The 18,006-nt window shown below is 30.5% G+C and overlaps 1 protein-coding gene across 4 annotated transcripts; it reads right to left on the minus strand.

Moving 5' to 3' along the window:
* Positions 1-831: 831 nt before the first annotated feature.
* LOC126736426 (monocarboxylate transporter 12-B-like) lies at positions 832-16,152 on the minus strand. Of its 4 annotated transcripts, none has more exons than XM_050440759.1 (5): positions 16,133-16,152; positions 6,577-7,111; positions 4,636-4,861; positions 2,245-3,179; positions 832-2,184 (listed from the first exon to the last, which is right to left on the minus strand). In XM_050440759.1, exons 1-5 carry the CDS (start codon positions 16,133-16,135, stop codon positions 1,904-1,906), a joined length of 1,980 nt encoding a protein of 659 aa, XP_050296716.1. In that variant the 5' UTR covers positions 16,136-16,152; the 3' UTR covers positions 832-1,903. The 4 variants fall into 4 exon arrangements, with proteins under 4 accessions (XP_050296716.1, XP_050296717.1, XP_050296718.1 ...); XM_050440760.1 differs by lacking the exon at positions 16,133-16,152 and adding an exon at positions 14,703-14,881; XM_050440761.1 differs by lacking the exon at positions 16,133-16,152 and adding an exon at positions 10,822-11,005.
* Positions 16,153-18,006: the final 1,854 nt, after the last annotated feature.

The raw sequence follows: 18,006 nt of genomic DNA on the forward strand, positions 1-18,006 counted from the left end.
CCTCATTTGCAGAAACGCAATTCATAATTGTGGGAGTTCCGCAGAGTTTCATATCTTCCACTTGCGGATGATCAGGAATAATTTGAAATGCGTAGAATATATATTTTGGAAGTAGAAATATTTCCTATCCAGAAATAGTTGTCAAGGACTATCAATAGGAGAGTACCTAAAAATTCATAATTCACATCAACGCATTCTTAACAAAAAAATGACTAGTAAATGGTTATGCTTTGAGAAATGTTTCTTAGAATATTGGGGTTGGTATTGCCAAGACATTTGCAACAATATTCTATATTTTTCTACTTTAATCACGCACCTATGTCATATGCTTTTGAGGTTCTTGTACTAATCGCGAGTTTATTACTGTTTTTATTGTGTAAGAAAGAGCTCTCAGAAGAAAGGTGTCTCGTTCAGGTGCAAAACAAAGGAGCTTTTGGTGAATAAAAGCGAACTATTTCTTGGAGGAGTTTTTTACTGAATAAATTGCACTTGTGTGAATAAGATCTTAAATTCTTTTAACTATGATCTACTCTCAAGTCCGGGTAAGTCATAAGCAGTTTCTCAAAGTTTATGAAAGATCGAAGTCATCTCACGCCATTTTGGGGGTGAAAATCAAGACATATATTTCAAAGTATTTTTTCCGAGATTTTCTTGATTTAAAAAAAAATGTAAATCTTAAAAACACGGATTAATAAACCATCCAACCCTCCCTTATAAATCGTGAATTTGCGTTGAGTATATTTATCTGTAACCTTAACAACGGTTATTATTTTTATCATTTTTACTAAGATAATTTAATAACAAATAAGAATGGTCAAATAAAATACACTACACTTTAAAAAACAACTTTATTACCATTAAATTGCAGAAAAAGCAAACTAAATTCAATAAAATTCGGTTTAAGTCACCAACAAAACCATAAAAGAACCAAATCTCAAGGAACATGCATAGGATTCTTAAAACTATGGAAATATCTCTAAAAAAAACTTAAAATATCTAATAGGACAAAAACACTTTTTAGGTCGTAAAAACTTAATCATTGGTCGATTTTCCAAAAAAATGTTGTTTACTTATTCCAAGTATATATATTTTTTCAGTTTTTATTCGCTTTTTGTCATAACTTTCATAAAATATTCGAGTGAGTTTATGTACAAAAGAGTAATTAAAATGCGGACTTGGCCTTTAAGTACCTATAAACAAAAATTCGAATTTCAATGGAATGCATCCATTAACTTAGAACTTAAATGTAATTTTAATTAGTCGCTAATCTTATTTAAAATCACTTTACTATAAAGAGTGACCCAAACCAAATACTACAATATTCTTTAGTAGGCAACTTATTTGGGACACCCTATTTAAAACACTCTTTCATTCAAATATTTACATAATAGCTCTTATACTACAGGGTCAGTCTTAGGTAACTAAGCCTAAAATAGGTATAAAAACGTATACGGATTATCCCCGTGAAAAATAAATTTAAATACAAAAACCATAAAATGTCCAAAAGGAAAATGATAGGACTCATTTTCATAAAGTAAGCTAAGAAAACTACATAGTACAACAACGAAAGGCTAATTTACAGCATAGTACCATACTGCACATCAAGCTATCATTTTCACACTTAAGGCTATCAAGAAAGGAAGCTTGCTTGATGCGCAGAATCAACTACACAATACTCTTTGGCAGCACTCGTAATTGCGTAGTACCTGGTTTTATTACCAAACTGATAATGTTACACGTGAGATTCATTAAGAAAATTCTTTATAAATTATAAAAAAAACCCTTTACCATCAACATTATTGCCAATAATCTCTCTATTTATTTTAAATATATACCCCTACCAACATCGTCTATCTGTGAGCCTTTTCTTAGTTCATCCTCGACAAAACCGCCAAGTATCTCTTTATACTGCTTCCATTTTAGCTCTTTCTTGATTCCTTCTAATTTCCCAGCGATTAATCCAGTTTAACGGGTAACACATAATGGCAGAAATCAGTAGCATACTTCCAGATAAGTAGAATGAGGCATCGTATCCCCCGGTGGCGTTTTTAAAGGCACCAGCCAATGGAGCCCCAATCATGGCTGCCACCCCCTGGAAAAGTAGAAGTAGGCCAAAAGCATTAGTCAATCGTTCCAAGCCAAGCAGATCTACTACGATGATTGACCTGAGTGAAGCGAATGTAGCTGAAAGAAATTGACAAATTTTAGCTAATAATTATTTAAATAATTAAAAAAAATACTTACAAATGGCTAAACCAAATACAGCAGTGTAGAAGAACTGATAAGCAGCTGTAGCAGATAGACCACTAAGAATCGTAGCAATCCCGCCAATAGTCAAAGCAACATTGGTGACAAACAACGCATTAATCGATGGGAAGGAACTGAGAATTCCACAGAATACCCTGCCCAAGGTATTGGCTATACCAATAGATGAAATCAAGAATACCGCAGTGGAGTTCCCCATACCAGCCTCCTCAGCTCTATCTTTTAAAAACATAAAAGGGACATAGAAGCCCATCATGGTAAAGAAACCTCCTATGGCTAATATGATAAAGGAGGGGCTCTTGAGCAAGGTGAAGTCCAGCATGGTGGCCAAAGCTCTTTTAACTGCTTCAGGGCACAATTTGCAAGCATGTCTTTTTTCTTCCAGGATATCTTGTTTCGTGGGCATTCTGGTTACAGCTAAATTATATGCTACTGAACTTTGGGAGGTGTACTGCGGTAGCCTTAAAAGACTTGACTGGAAAAAGATGTCATCTCTGTACAACGGTCTGACCATGTCTTCGGTATGGCTTTTAGTACGCTCTGGGCTTTTAGGAACAATAGTAGGTTTGCTCAGAGTGGCTCCAAGAGGTTGCTTTGGTTTTTCATTAGCAAAAATGTATGGGGCACTCAACCTCTTTTCGCGGAAATGCGATTTTAAGGGCACGTGGCTGGAATGCGTTCTGGATGGCACGTGAATGGTGTGGTACACATCGGAAATGCGTGGATATTCAGAGTTGTTATTGGCGCCAAAAATTCTGGTTAGCGAGTGCTGGTGGTCTGCCTTTTCCATGTTTTTTAAGGCTTCTTCAAGTTTTAGTTTGGTTTTGCTAGGGAGTTTGGTAGAGAGGTTTTCCTCGGGGTTTTTATCGTCGGCGGATTCGTCGAGGTCTTTGACTTTGGTTGGTTTCAGTGGCCTGAAATAAACATTTTCGTTTATAATAATGTAGCAATTATTTGTAAAGATATGATATACATGTGTAACTACAGGAAACGTTAATTTGACCATGAAATACTTAAAAATAAACCAAAATCGAATGTGCTATGAATTTTATTACGAATTTCGTTAGATAAAATCTTATGAAAAATGTATTTCTTATGAAAAATGTTTATTAATGTTGGGTAATGCGTAGATTTGGTGAATATATTTACGTTTTAAGAATTCTAAGCTCGAACAGTAGGAAAAATCAACGGATATTGTAAAAAATAATTTATGTAAATTTACGTAAATAATACACGGAATTATAAGCAAAATGGCTTTAAAACGATTAGAAAAAAATGACTTTATATGGCGTATTTGAAGTTAACTATAAAAAGGTCAACTATATCAAACAGACTCTACAATTTGTTGTGTATTTTAATTAATAGTTTTGGTCCATTCAATTCTAGTAAAATCGTTTTCTTATATGCTTTTCGCATAACATAGTCCAGATTCTACAACGTAAACCCTAATTCGAAAAAACCAAAATAAAGGAAAAAAAGGATGTTTTTATTTACATACATGACATAAATATTTTAAAAAACTTCTTTATTGAAAATAAAAATTTGGAAGAAATAAATAAAAAAGATTAAAACTATAAAATTCTTAATTTAATATTAAATGAAAATTTTATTTTATTTTTTTTAAAGACAAGACTTAAATTAAAAAAGTAGTTTTATTTAAAAAAAACTATAATAAGAAACAAAAAAAATAATAATAAAAGAAAAACTAGACTATTAAATCGTCTTATTAAAAAATACACTTAATACAGATACCACTTTTGCATAAAAATTATTTATAAATTATTAACTGCATCAATTAATTTTAAAAATTCTCCTTTGTAACAACATTTTTTTACCAATGACCTCGTTACGGTCTACTAAAAAGAGTTTCATTGGTTCCATATTACAAGGCCAATGCATTCATTAATAAATTAAAAATCTAATTATGACTGTGATCTACCTTCGAAAATTGAGTATAATTGAAGGGTCGACGACCACTGGGCCATGAATTTCAACTTAAGCGATTTAAAATTTATGAATTGCCTTGAATGCTATTATTTTAAGAAGGGCTATAGCAGACTATAAAAGATTGTAATTCCATCAGTCACGCCTACGTAAAGGCAAAAACTCCACAACAAAATTACCATTCATAATAAACAACTTCGGACCGGTTGACATCTGGTATTTACTACCATCTTGTATTTTGCATATGGTCGAAAATTCTCTCAGTAAACTGTAAAAAACACGACTGTGTATGAACTTGAGTGTTAAGATGCTTTAACAATAAGTAAACCAGACATTGATTAATGCCTAAGCTGAATGGGAAAAGTCGAATGAAAAGATGTGTTAACCTTCATGCATATTTAAATGGATTATGTTCTAATCACTTACCTAAATAAGCTGCCAAATATAACACAGCTAAATACAATGCCTCCTTGCACCAACAAAGCACTTCTCCATCCGAGCTTTCTGATTAAGATTTCGCATAATGGTGCAAATAAGAATGTTCCTATTCCAGATCCACATACGCCAATGCCAGTTGCCAATGCCCTCCATCTTTCGAAGTAGAAACCTACTGTTATTACTGCTGGCACGTAAATGAACCCAAATCCGATACCTACAGAAAAAGAAAAATATTTTTTATTCTTAAGAATATAACTTCTTTTAGTTTTAGGAATAAACGCTTTATTCCTAATATAAATTCCTGCAGCATTAAGAAATCAACTATCTTCCATCCTAGAACATTTCTCAGTGCATTTTCAGCATCAGTCACCTTACTCATCTAAAAGTAGACATATAGAAAAACGTTAAAATTGAAAAGTGTCCTTCTTTTCCCCCTTGTCTGTTTCTCTAGAGGCACTAGCGGTGACTAATTTAATAACTGACATCATTGATGATCGAAGCCTCCTCCCAGATAATTTTTTTTAGCAAATCTTATGAAAAGACACAACTTCATGGTCCCAAGAAGAAAACAGAAACGCCAATACTTTTTAAAGAGCTAACTTAACAGAGCAAATCAGAAGATCAAGACGATGCTAACTGAATTCGATAACTAGTGGTGATCACTTTTCACCACTAGTAATCGAATTCAGTCAAGAACATTTTCAAGGGAGTAATAAAACTTTTCTCAACATTCATGGTAGATAATGCGAAATACATAAGCTGCAGCAAAAGGTCTAGTCCCATATTAATTCTTTCATCAATCACATCCATAATGATGAGGCAGGCTCATAAAAACCTCCATCAAACCTCGTCTGTCCTCGAGCAGTTCTTGATGCATATAAGAGGAGACTTCCTCGACATCTCCAAGGCCTTGGACCATATATAGCAAAAGACTGATAAAAAACCTTCATTGAACAATAATGTCTTACGTCACATTAAACTTCCAAGTTTCCTTCGACCGCAACCTACCTCTTCATTTTTTACCGGGTCATTTTATTTCAATCTGATAAGAATAACGAGGAAGGAAATCGTTCAATATGAATTAGTCATAAGCGGGTCCCTAATATAAGAGTTCACTTTCAATTTCATTATTTAATATGCTATTAACAAAGCCTACAAAGAATTTGACAAAATTAACCTGTTACACTTTCAATTCAGCGTACTATAAATTTTTCCAAGGTCATCATGCCCACAGTTAATATTATTATATGGGTTTTTTCACCTATCACCAATGCCAATGTCAGACACGCAATTTTTACAGAAAAAAATGATGCAATATCAATTTTAACTGTTAAATATAAAACTAAGATAAGAAGTATTACGAAGTCAAGAAACGTACGCTTACTAGGTTTAGCTTAGCGTATCGAAGATTAATTATTAATTTGCAAAATAAATGAAAATAATATAGCTGACCTTGAAAGGGTCTTGAAAGAGTCATTAGTTGTTGGTTTAGATTGAATGTGTTATTGAAGCAAGTGAAGAAATAAATAAATATTAATTTAAAGTAGTATAGGTAAGAAAAACTATTAATACTGAACTTGGTTAATATGAAGCAGGAAGAAATCAGTATAAAAATTGAGTCCTAGAAGTCTGTACATTGATTTTTATTATAATCATTCCAATATAATTTAATATCTATATACTTTCGATTGTAAACAAACACCCATAATATCATTTATGTGAATAAACCGCAATACAAATAAACATGTTAATGAAACGCGATATGAACTCGCCTCAAATATTTAGAAATCACTTGAAAACAAGGCAATAAAGAACGATAAAATTACAATTATTACTTTTTTAGTATTAATTTAGACGTAATGAATGCTACTATTACAGTAGGCTCGAATCGGGGATTTATTAGTTTGCATAATAATGTTTTCAACTTACCTCCGAGTAATCCATAAGAAATACACAGGTACTCCACACTAGTAGCAAAATATGAGAGCGCAAACGCAGTAGCTGCCAAGAAAGTTCCAATAATAGCAACCAGCCTGAATCCGAATTTGTTTGCAATAGCGCTTGCAAACGGTCCCACCATAAGATAAAACCCAGACATCAGCGATCCGACTATGGAAACTTCCGGCTTTGTTACTCCAAACTCGTCAGCTATTCCCCTTAAGAATGTGGCAAAGGAAAATATGATTCCATCGACAATGAGGTTGCACATAAAAGAAGCAAATACGATCACCCAGCCCCAACCACCATCTGGTGGTACTACTACTTCTATATCGTCCGAGCAAACGTCATCATCTAAGCTTTTGTCATTTGATTTATCTACCAGAGTGTCGTTTTCGTTTGAATCTCTTTCCTCTGGTAGACTGGACTCTTTGTCTGTATCTTCATTTTCCTTTTCTTCAGTGGTTGGTAAAAGAGTGTAAGGTTTATCTGGGGTGGCCACGGAGTCTAGGTTTGGAGGCGCCATCTAGAAATAAAATTTAATTAGAATTTCAAGCATTTAGTCTATAAAAAAACTGGAGAATGAAAAAGTAAAATATTTTTAGAAAAAAACCTAAAGAATGCTATTTAAATAAAAACTCAATAAATAATGCATTTTATGAAATAATAAACTGCAACATTAAAAAAGGTAAGTAATGGCAATTAAAAGGTCAATAAAAAATCACGATTGTCATCGTTTTTGTATTATTAAAACGCTTCTTATTTAGAAAAAATCACATAAATTGTAGAAAACCATAAGTCATTTATGGACATAAAATGGAGATGGATATAAAAAATTATTACATATTTGACAAAACTAAGATGTTATTGAGACTGTTTCAGTTGATATGAATAATTATTAGTAATCCTTCATCCAAGTCCCTACTGGTCCTTGTTTATTCTACATTAAGCAAAGCTATACACGAAGTGATCTAGGAATCTGGAAATGAGACCTAAGAGGATAGACTTTTTTGAATCACAAGAAAGATAAAATCATCTTGAAACATTGAAATCTTTGGCATTAATTAAGAAGCAGTATATTCCAACGAAGTTACCGACTTCCCGCTGAAAATTAGCATAGCATCAGTTAAGATGCAAAATATATGACAAATGGTAACTTGCTCTATAGATGCAAGACTCCACAGACCTTCGGAGAAGATTGGCTACAAGGTCTTTTACCAGCTGAGCGTGTTATGCTATAAAACAGTCCAAGTGAGACAGTAGAACAGAGTAATGAAGAATAAAAGAAATGATTTATTTAGCTTTGAATATGAGGGAGATAAAATTAATAACAGAGATTATAAGAGGTGGAGAAGTTCAAGACTTTTTTTGGTCCATTTTTTTCCCCTGATATGGGTCTTAAAAATCTGAGTCTTCTTTTGATAATGGATATAGAGACAGGTTAAGCCTATTCCAATAGATCCAAGGAACCTTAAGATACAATGATAACGAAAGAGCGAAAGAGATAGAGAGGTTAAATGATTTTAACAGTTCAAAGCTCTAACTAACATGTCAAAAAAAATTGGGGAATGCGGATTTAATGTAAGACTTAAAAATGAAATGCGGTAGGAACCGAAAAAAAAACTTTTCAAATAACCACACACCTAAGAATTGATGATCACTATTTATGAAAACATAATGTAAAAATTACAATGGTAAGTTATGGTGAAAGTTATTGGTTTTCCCGAGAAAAAATTATAAAGTAGAATTTCCTATGAAGTGCTCTCAGGTTTCACCAGTATAAATAAACTCGTATTAATTATGTGACGTTTTACACCATTCTCTTAACAGTAACACGCAAAAAAATATTTTTCACAATATGGCACTTGAAAATCGATGCTGGTAAATAAATTTACCCACCCAAATGATGTCTTCACTACTCGTACTATCACTATCCATTCAGAATAAGAAAATCACAGTTTAATGTAACAAGTAAACGAAACCCTTACAGATTATATATTATATTAAGGAAATACCTGAAGTGACTAAAAAATAAATCTCGCCTTCGATCTGCTATACCAGTTATGTTAAATATATTAATTTATGTATTTATTTAAATTAATAAATAAATTGTTAAGAAAAATCGTGTTTTAGAGTTTGTTACGTGCCTTTAGGAAGAATCTAGAATTGTCCTTGTACAGGGTGATTCATAATATGTGGAATGTACTTCAAGAGATGAAGGAAAACTAGATAAAAATTTGAAAATTTGTATATTAGCATTTATTATATAAGCAGTTGAATTTCTAATAATTTCTATTCATAATTTTCATTTTTGAATAAATTGTTTATAATTTATGATTTGAAGATAAAACATGCGTTCTGGAAAGAACTTATTTAAGCATTTATTTTTCCAAAATCCGCAATAAAAACGGAATCTACGTACATTTTATTCAAATCAATTATCGCATGTGTGAATTTAGAATAGGAAAAAATGATTAATGTTCATTAAAATTCACGGGCCTGCAATAATTAGATTTTCTTGCATCATTGACCTTTTTTACAAATTCCTATGCGCGACACTTTTTAATCCTGACCTATACAAAACTATTTACTAATTAATAAGTGAACAGTTAACGTTTATGTAAGCATTTATGCCCTTCGAAATTTTTCGGAAACGAGTGTTTCATTCATTTAAATTTTCAAGATAAAGAAAGAAGTTCTCCTCTTTGCTATCTTTGGACTTATTACGTTAAAAATTGTAATGCAGTCTTGTGCAGGGACAGATCTACGTAACTTTTGTTTAAATTTGTATACCAAAACATACAGGAGCGAGTTTTGTTTCCTAAGATCTATTTGATTAGCTTCAACTGTAGCTAAAGAACTGAAAGATCTGGAAAAGTTTCACCTTAAAAAATCAATGCTGCAGATTCTGTCATGATAACGAATTTACTACTGAATTGACGAAACTCTTGCAGCAATGTTCTATAATCTGTTAAAAGCATTCGATTGTATCATGGAACACTGCTGTTGAGGCTTAATAATTATAGAGCTTAAAGGGATTTTAAATCATATCTCTCCTCTTCATAGTATACTCATTAATGTTATGTTAGTTTACGTTTTAAACTTTATTCTAAGCATGTCTGTTTGTGTCTTTATCTTTTTGGGTTCGTGTTAGGAAAAACATTGATGATGTTGGCACTGACGATGGCCTATAGGGATTGAAAGCGCTCCGCTAATAGAGATATAAATAGGCCAACTATCCCCTACAAAATTTTATAACGTATTTCTGGTAACAAGAAGTTAGACAGACAAACTTCAATGGTTGGTTCAACCAGAGTTAATGTCCAGCAGTGCATCATCAGAAATAATGAATTTACATATAATGCCGAAAACAAGCATTTGGCAGTCACTATAAGTGATAGTGAGCATGTTTTTTTAGCAAGAAGCTAATGCTTTATCCGGTACGATAGGATGTTCAGCAGTATATGATTAAGGCTAATAAATTTAGGCTTAAAATAAAGTTAAAAAAATTAAAAACAACTCTCGGTTGTGTGTCTGGACCAGATGTTTGACAATAAGCAAATAGTATCAAAATTCCTTTAAATATTAAAAATTACATACATTAAAGATGATACAATAAAAAATGAGAAAAAAACAATAAAAATTATTTTACTTTAAAGTTAATAAAAATCAATTTAAAACCATAATTTTATATTGATTTTTTCCATTTATAATTTTGTTTTTTAAACCTGTTATGATGAAGCCAAACCGCGTCAAAGCATTGGTATTTTGTTTATTAAGTTAGTAATATTAAACATTCTATTGGTGGACGTATATTCTTGCTATCCTAAATTTGATGCACTTTATGATTAAAAAATGGAGTATTTTAATAGTAATTATGAATTTCTTGATTTGCTTAAATCCTCAAATATATTTTTACACAATATACTTTAATTAGAATTATATTAAACTCTTTATAAATAAGAAATATTAATGTTTATACAAATTGCCTAAAGTTGTACTGGCTTACTAAAGTTCTAAGGTTGTAAGGTTTTAGCCTGCAAAGGACCCAGATCTTTTCTTTTTCTTTTAATTTTTTATTCTAATAAATCAATGAAAATAATTTTTTATCAATATATTTGTCTATAAAATTTTCAGAAATGTCTACTCCAAAATTTCCCATTACAAATATGTTAATTTTAAATTAGTATTTGCACACAATATCTTATTGTCCATCTATTAAGTAACCCGACCTACCGTTCCTAAAAATATACCACTGCCAGATATAACAATCTACAATCCAACAACTGTTTTTTTCAGTAGAGTACGTAAACCAATCACGAAGATTTATATTGTAAACGTTTTCAAAAAGAGCCGCGGGTTTTTCGTAATAACGACATCGCGAAACGGTTCGTCGGTACCGACTGAACTAATTATTAAAATACAATGGCTGGAACTTAACTCCATCGGCCATTCACGGTATAAATATGCACGAATTTTAAACTTTTTAAAAAATGATGCAATAGTGGCCAGAAAAAAATCATCCTGGGCTCGTTTAGGTCCGGTTTTGCTCGTTGGGTCCTGTAATTTGTGATATATCAAATACGTGCTGGAGGTTACTTTCATTGATACACAGTTATGTCTTGTAACGTGCATGCATAGTATTCACTTATACTATAAAGTCCTGATATGATAAATCAGTGTTAAAAGCGACAATACGATTACCAACAGGATGTTCTTTCTACCAACGCAATTGGATTTGTTTTACTGGAGTTATATGAATCAGAGATTACCTACGCAATTTGGTCTTTTAAAGATTATAAAGATTAAATATGGTTATTTACTTCGCCAGTCTCAAATGCTATAAAATATATTTTTAGTAATTAAACAATAAGGCAACAGGATGAAAGATCGTATTATAAGGTTATCACCATTTCAGCTCACTTCCTTTTAAACCGTGCAAAATCAAGAATTATTTCTTATGGAATGAGCTAGAGAGAGGAAAGTATGAACAATCAATGGAAAAATCTATTGCTGGCAGCAACTTTCTCAAATCCAAATTTTTTCTCTTTCAGTAAAGAACATCAATTAACAATCTATCAAAAAACATTTGAAAATTAAATTATCTATAGAATAGGGCCATAAAGTTAAATGTTATGAAGTTCCATCATTTTCCGCATCATATGGCAACAATGGCATCGCGATCAGCCACGAGTCATGACGAGTTTAACCGATTGCTGCTTCTCATATTTAGTGAAGACATTTTGCTGAAAATCGTATTTAAATATATTTTAAAATAACGAACATTTACTATAAATAACGAATGCGAATTGTATTGACCATATGGAAATTATGCAAAAAGTAATGGAATTTCAAGCCATTACTTGTTTTTTACTCATGTGAGTCGAGAGAAGGGTGTAGATTAATATAAAAAATAATTTATTTTTATTTCAATTTCTTTACGTATTTTAAATGATAAAAAATTCATTTAAATATCCTGTAAAAATATTTCTATAAACAGGAAAAAATCGTAAAAGATGACGACACCGCTTTGCGTACAGGAATTGCGTAAGTGCGTATACTGCGAGAAGTAGCAGAATCCGTGACATTTTAAACAACTTATTTTTTATTTCATTTATTTTAGAATAATTTATTTGAATTATATGTTTGATCATTTGAATAAGTTGGTTAAACTAAAGAAATCAAAATTGGTTTAGCATATAACTGACTTATCACCTAACTTTCAGACATAAAATATAAGGCAACAATGACAGTAAAGCAGTACGAAATGGGATCTTCTCTGCATTATTGATATATGTACCACATCTATCTTAGGTTCTATGCAGATAGTTCTATAAGAAAACATTATAATACTTAATTACTTTATAGAGTCGTTATAACTCACAAGACAATTTTTCATCAATATTTTTTATTTTTTTATAAGATTATAGAAAGGCAGGTGAGGAGTTCTTATTGGATCGCTCAAAGGCTTTAGATAACTAAGATAGCTGGAATAAGAACCCTACTTGTACTGTATGCTTAGGTAACAGGAGATCTATTGAGATGGATAGGGTCTGACTGATCAGGTTTGGCTGTGAAGTAATGATATGCGTGAAGAAGTATTTGAAGAGTAATTTGATGTCTGTAAAGACACACAATAGGTTTATTACTTTTATATCATAATATTGATTTTTTCAATCTGACCAGGCTAGTGTCCATAAAAAAATATCTCAATATGCTGTTGGTAAACTTAAATCAAATGGTCGCTGCAATCTGCTCAGGTGAAGATCTTAAGATAAAATGACCAAACGACCTCATAAGAAGTTATTTAAATTTAATACTAAAAATATAACTTTGCAAGAATACTTCCAAAGTTGACATCTCTTCATATCCCGGTATCTCTCTACCGGTTTCTGATCGCAATCTTGATTTTTGGCGTGTTTGGACAAACTTGTTTACCGGATAAATCGGCATCGAAAACCCACGCTGTAAATGGTACCAACATAATATCTTGACCGGTTTTTTTACTGTAGGTAATAAGAACATTCACCAATATGTTATAGTTCATTCTTAAAATGTTGCAGATGTTATTTTTATTTCACTACAGTTATTTTTATGGATTCTGTCTGAGAACTATGACGTTTTGTAAATGTCATATGGAGGTTTTTATGAGATATTGTTTGAAAGTTGCAGATAGAAACTATGGAATTTTTTTGAATACGTTTTATTAATTTTAATAATAATAAATAAAATTAATCTGTTAGGGGTACTAGAAATAAGTAATTTAATAAAAAATATAATTTGTGATATTAACGCTGACAGACGTCCTTTCTGGCGTGCTTATAAGCTACTTCGTAAGTTAAGGTTATAGGAATTATTTGTGTTTTCTATGGATAACTTCCCAGTTATATCATTAAGGATAATTTTATTAGCCACGCAGCATTCCCAATTTGGTAACGCAGTAAGATATAATATTCTGGCAAAAAACTTAAAAGTTTCTCTCTTACTCTCACAACCAGTCAAATAAAAATTGTAAACATATTGCGTGTTGATGAATCCAACCAAAAATCTAAGTGAAATATTTCCAGAAAATATAAAGAAAGATTTGAATCCAAACTAGGCTGAGATATAATTTTGATAATTGAATCTTCTGAGTAGCGGTGTCCAAAAAAACAGTTGGAACTTAATAATTCACTTCACAGTTTAATATATTAAGAACTTCTTGGATTTTTTTTATAAAATAAAAATAATATCATTAGGAAAAACACCTATAAATGTTGTGTAGGGTCTAAATAAGTTCAAGGTACAGTTTTGAAAATATTTAACATCCATGGGTATGCAATGAACATGATAGCATTTTAAATTAGCACTATCTCGCTTCGAAATATTGTGGAAATATTTTCGTTAAAAAAAGAAAAGCATTAGGAAAAGAATGCTATATAAATGTGGTTCAGGATCCAAATAAGTTTTAATTATGGTTTTGAAAATATCGAATATTTTCACATTTCAAAGTTTGAAATCTGAAGATCTTGTTAGAATATTTCAACTAGGTAAAAAGAATAGCAGAACTTCTTAAGTATTAGTGTCCAATGAAGATAGACCTTTAAATTACTATTACTCACTTCAAAATTCAAAATCTTAGGATCCTGTTGAAATATTTACATCAAATAAAAAGGATGAGATTGGGAAAAATAAGTTTTATAAATATTTACTAAGATCCCACCCTCTCTTACTAGTAGTGTTCGAGGACATTCCAAATTTACTATGAAAGTCTGAAGATCTAATTGGAATATTTTCATTAAAAGAAACATTAGGTAAAGTAAGCTCTACATATTCCGTATTATTTATAAATATTATTTAGAACCAAATGGGTATCAGTTTTAATGTCTATTGCTTAGACTAGCTTAGACCATGAACTATACAAACAAAAAAGTAGGTAAATACAAATCTAACAAATATCACTTATTAGTACATACACTTTAACATACATTTCCAACAGGATCATATTTGTAAAACGAGTTATAAACGCACATAAAATCATTGCGTGTATAAAGAACCTTTTAACGCCCTATTGAAGCCATAGCTTTTTCATAATTTAAATCATAAAATGAATCATCATTACAAACAAACCGACTCACCTCATAAGTCAATTTAAAATCCACGAGTTAATAGAAAACACACAAGATAGGCGTAAATACACCTCCGTTATCGAATGATAATAAATTTGCCGGTTTCCGAAATTACTACAGATACTATTTTCCCGCTCTTTAGCCACGAGCTTTTTGCTCCGTGGTGTCGACTTAAGTATAATGATAACGTAGTACTCAAAGAACGTTGCGACTATACTTTTAGAATCACCCTCCCCACCATCGAAGAGCTTAACAGGCTATTTTCCGTGAACGCGTGATGAAGCTTTTGGCTTTTTGCAGATTTTCGATTCTTCAGCTACCAATAACTTTTTGAATGTTATTAATGAAGAATTGGAATGATTTAAAACTGATCACAGTTGGTTACATTTATTGTAAAAAACTTAAATATTCAGTCTTTAAACTAGGAAATAACTTAGATTTAAAATAAATCGACAATAAGATTCATTTTAAACACTTAATTTTTATGTTGGGTGCCAAACTGTCGTACAGAAACCAGAAATATTTGATTTTGTAGACTAAATATTCAATTAAGCTAATTAATGGAGAAAAATGCATTTTTGGCAAACAAAAAAATACTTTTATTTAAAGTAAAAAAAACTATTTTTGTTATTATGCTGTGAGACGAAATCTAAAAAAAAAACTCAGAATCAAACAGATTGTTTTAAAATACACAGATGTTAAATATACGAACATTTTAATGTTTTATTTATGAAAAATTTCCCTTTTCTAAAAATTATCAAAAATTTATTCCAAGCTTTTCTTTTTGTTAGAGCTCCTGAAGACGGACATCTTTATATTCGAAATATGTAGGTATTATATGTATGTATAACACATTTATAAATATATTGGTGAGTAAAGGGAGACTATGCGTTTTATTTCGTTTTGTTTTCAGATATTGTCGAAAATATTTGGATTTTGTTAAGCTTTCAAACAGCTTTTAATAAGCATCGAATTATGAAACTTTGTTCCAATTTAACCCGCCTTATATCTCTTACGGTTTTCGAAATTCCAATGATCACCATCGAATTTAGTTTGAATATGCAAACTGGCACGGAAATAAAAGTGGCTGGTCGAAGCTTCAAAATAAAAGATGATAAATCAAAAAATTTAACCAAAATTTAAAAAAATTTATTAAAAAACTATACTAAAAGCGGGTGCATAATCAATACCATATCCAAATAAATAATGTAAATATAGTAGAAATTTTATAGGAATGGTAAAATTTTATTGTATTTTTAATTACCAATAGAAAATATTCAAATTAATGTACAATATAAACCTTCAATAAACCACAATTTATACATACTTTTTTTATAAAATTAAACTAAAGAAAGTTTTTTTAGAACTTATATCTGCAACGAATCGAATTAAAATCTCCTGCTATATAGAATTCCTATGATACCCATCGACAAACTCACCATACATATGCCTTTATAGAGCTCTTAACCCGTCTTCAAATAATACTGAATTATCATTTTAATGTTATCACACATATATCAACAAATTATAATTTCTTATGCAAAGACGAATTGCTTGTTTTCAATCAAATCTTGTGACAAGGGCAGTATATGACCCCTTATTATTTCTTAAGCTTTGAAATTAAAGGTTATCATTTAATATTAATACCGCATTGTTAAATACCAATAGAGAATTTAATTTCTTCATATAAAGAACAAATACAAGTTTATTATCTTTAATTTAATTTTTTTATTTCAAAGCCTGCGTTGAAATTAAATAATCCAACTTTTGACTTTATTTTCTATGTATTAAAAGAGTTAGTAAATAATATTAGAGAAAATTTATACCAAGATAGAAATTATTGTCTTTTTTCTAGTGTGTTTCAATGTTTATATTTTTTAATGATTTCTTTTAGGGCTGTATATTTCTGAATTTTATTTCTTATATTTAGCTAGACCGCTCACGTTCCTAATAATATATAAATGGAAAATTACTTTAAATACCTCTAATGCTTTAGACAATATTGGTTTTTTGAATGTATAATTAAAAACAAATCCATATATATCGTTTAAAAAGACAAGTAAGAAAGGAAAGTCCCACAGCTGGGCGCCAAGTTTCTGCCATCCATAAATTTCTTTTCTGATGGCTTTGGCATGTCAAGGGTTTTTATTTAGTATCTGAAAAAAAAAGTATTTATTCTAGACAGTCAAAGAGGATTAAAATTAGTCAAATTGCTTATAATATATTTTTGAAAAATGATTTAGTTTTTTCCAGGCAATTGAACTGATGCAATCCACTGAGTATTTAAGGCAATTTTCCACGTTCAAAAAATTATTTATCTCTACTGATAATAATTATATCTGCCTTCAAAAATAATTTTTAAAATTACTTCAAATACGTATAATGCTTTGAGCAATTACATTTTTTACAGGCTTGAATTCATTTCAGGCATTTTTTTGTCTTTCAATACGCTAAAGTTATTTATTTATTTTGTAGTAAAAAGTAGTAAAAAAGATACAAATGAGTTCAATTATCTAAAAAAGTTTTAGTACTTCCAGACGTTTTGATTGCCCTCAAACAATCCGGTTGTGCATGGAGGTTTAAAACAATTACTTGAATCGCCTGAAAAAGTTCAGAAGTGATTTTAATTACTTGAAATAAGTAAAACATGATTTAACTGAAGATAACAAAAAATGAACAAAAATAAAGAACTACCTGGTCAATTACTAACTTAACGCGATAAAATATACTTGTGGAATAAATAGTAAAAGAAACACAAGAGAAAATTAATACATAATAACGCAGAAATTACTTACTCCAATAAAATACAATAATAAATAACTAACATGGTCAGTTTAGTTCTGTTTCAGTTTTATTGTTTTAAACTAATTCAAACTAGATGAATCAATGTCAATATTAGAAACATGTAAGTTAAAAGATTCATAAAATTTATAAATGGGAGATTTTTTATACATTTATATAAGTTAGTTCGTAGGTAAACGAGATAAATAAATTACTGACTGCTCGGAAAAAAAATTTAGTCGCTAGAAGAAATATTTAATCAGCTTTTTAAGATAGTTAAAAGAAAACAAATAGAAAAAGAATTTTTGTATAAAAATTAGCTAAAATTTATGGTATATTACTCATACCGCCTTAATAAAGTATAGCTTTTTATTCACTTTATTTCCTCATACAAAAGACTTGCGTCTTAATAAAAAGTGTTTTACCGATTATACCCTTTATACCGTAAAAGCAAAAGAACAAGAAATTAACTTCAAAATTTAAAATATCTGCTTTTAGTATTGGGAAATTACAGAAAAAAAAACACAAAAAA

The sequence above is a fragment of the Anthonomus grandis genome, chromosome 5 (assembly GCF_022605725.1).
Source record: "Anthonomus grandis grandis chromosome 5, icAntGran1.3, whole genome shotgun sequence".
Classification (NCBI taxonomy): domain Eukaryota; kingdom Metazoa; phylum Arthropoda; class Insecta; order Coleoptera; family Curculionidae; genus Anthonomus; species Anthonomus grandis.

What these genes read in the sequence shown, in the direction of transcription:
- LOC126736426 (XM_050440758.1), bottom strand. Translation starts at nt 8,523, where the DNA reads ATGGATAGTGATAGTACGAGTAGTGAAGACATCATTTGG. An exon ending in GTAGTGAAGACATCATTTGG is followed by an intron (nt 7,112 to 8,484) that starts GTGGGTAAATTT and finishes TTTTATTTCTAG; the next exon opens with ATGGCGCCTCCAAACCTAGA. An exon ending in TGTATTTGGTTTAGCCATTT is followed by an intron (nt 2,185 to 2,244) that starts GTAAGTATTTTT and finishes AATTTCTTTCAG; the next exon opens with CTACATTCGCTTCACTCAGG.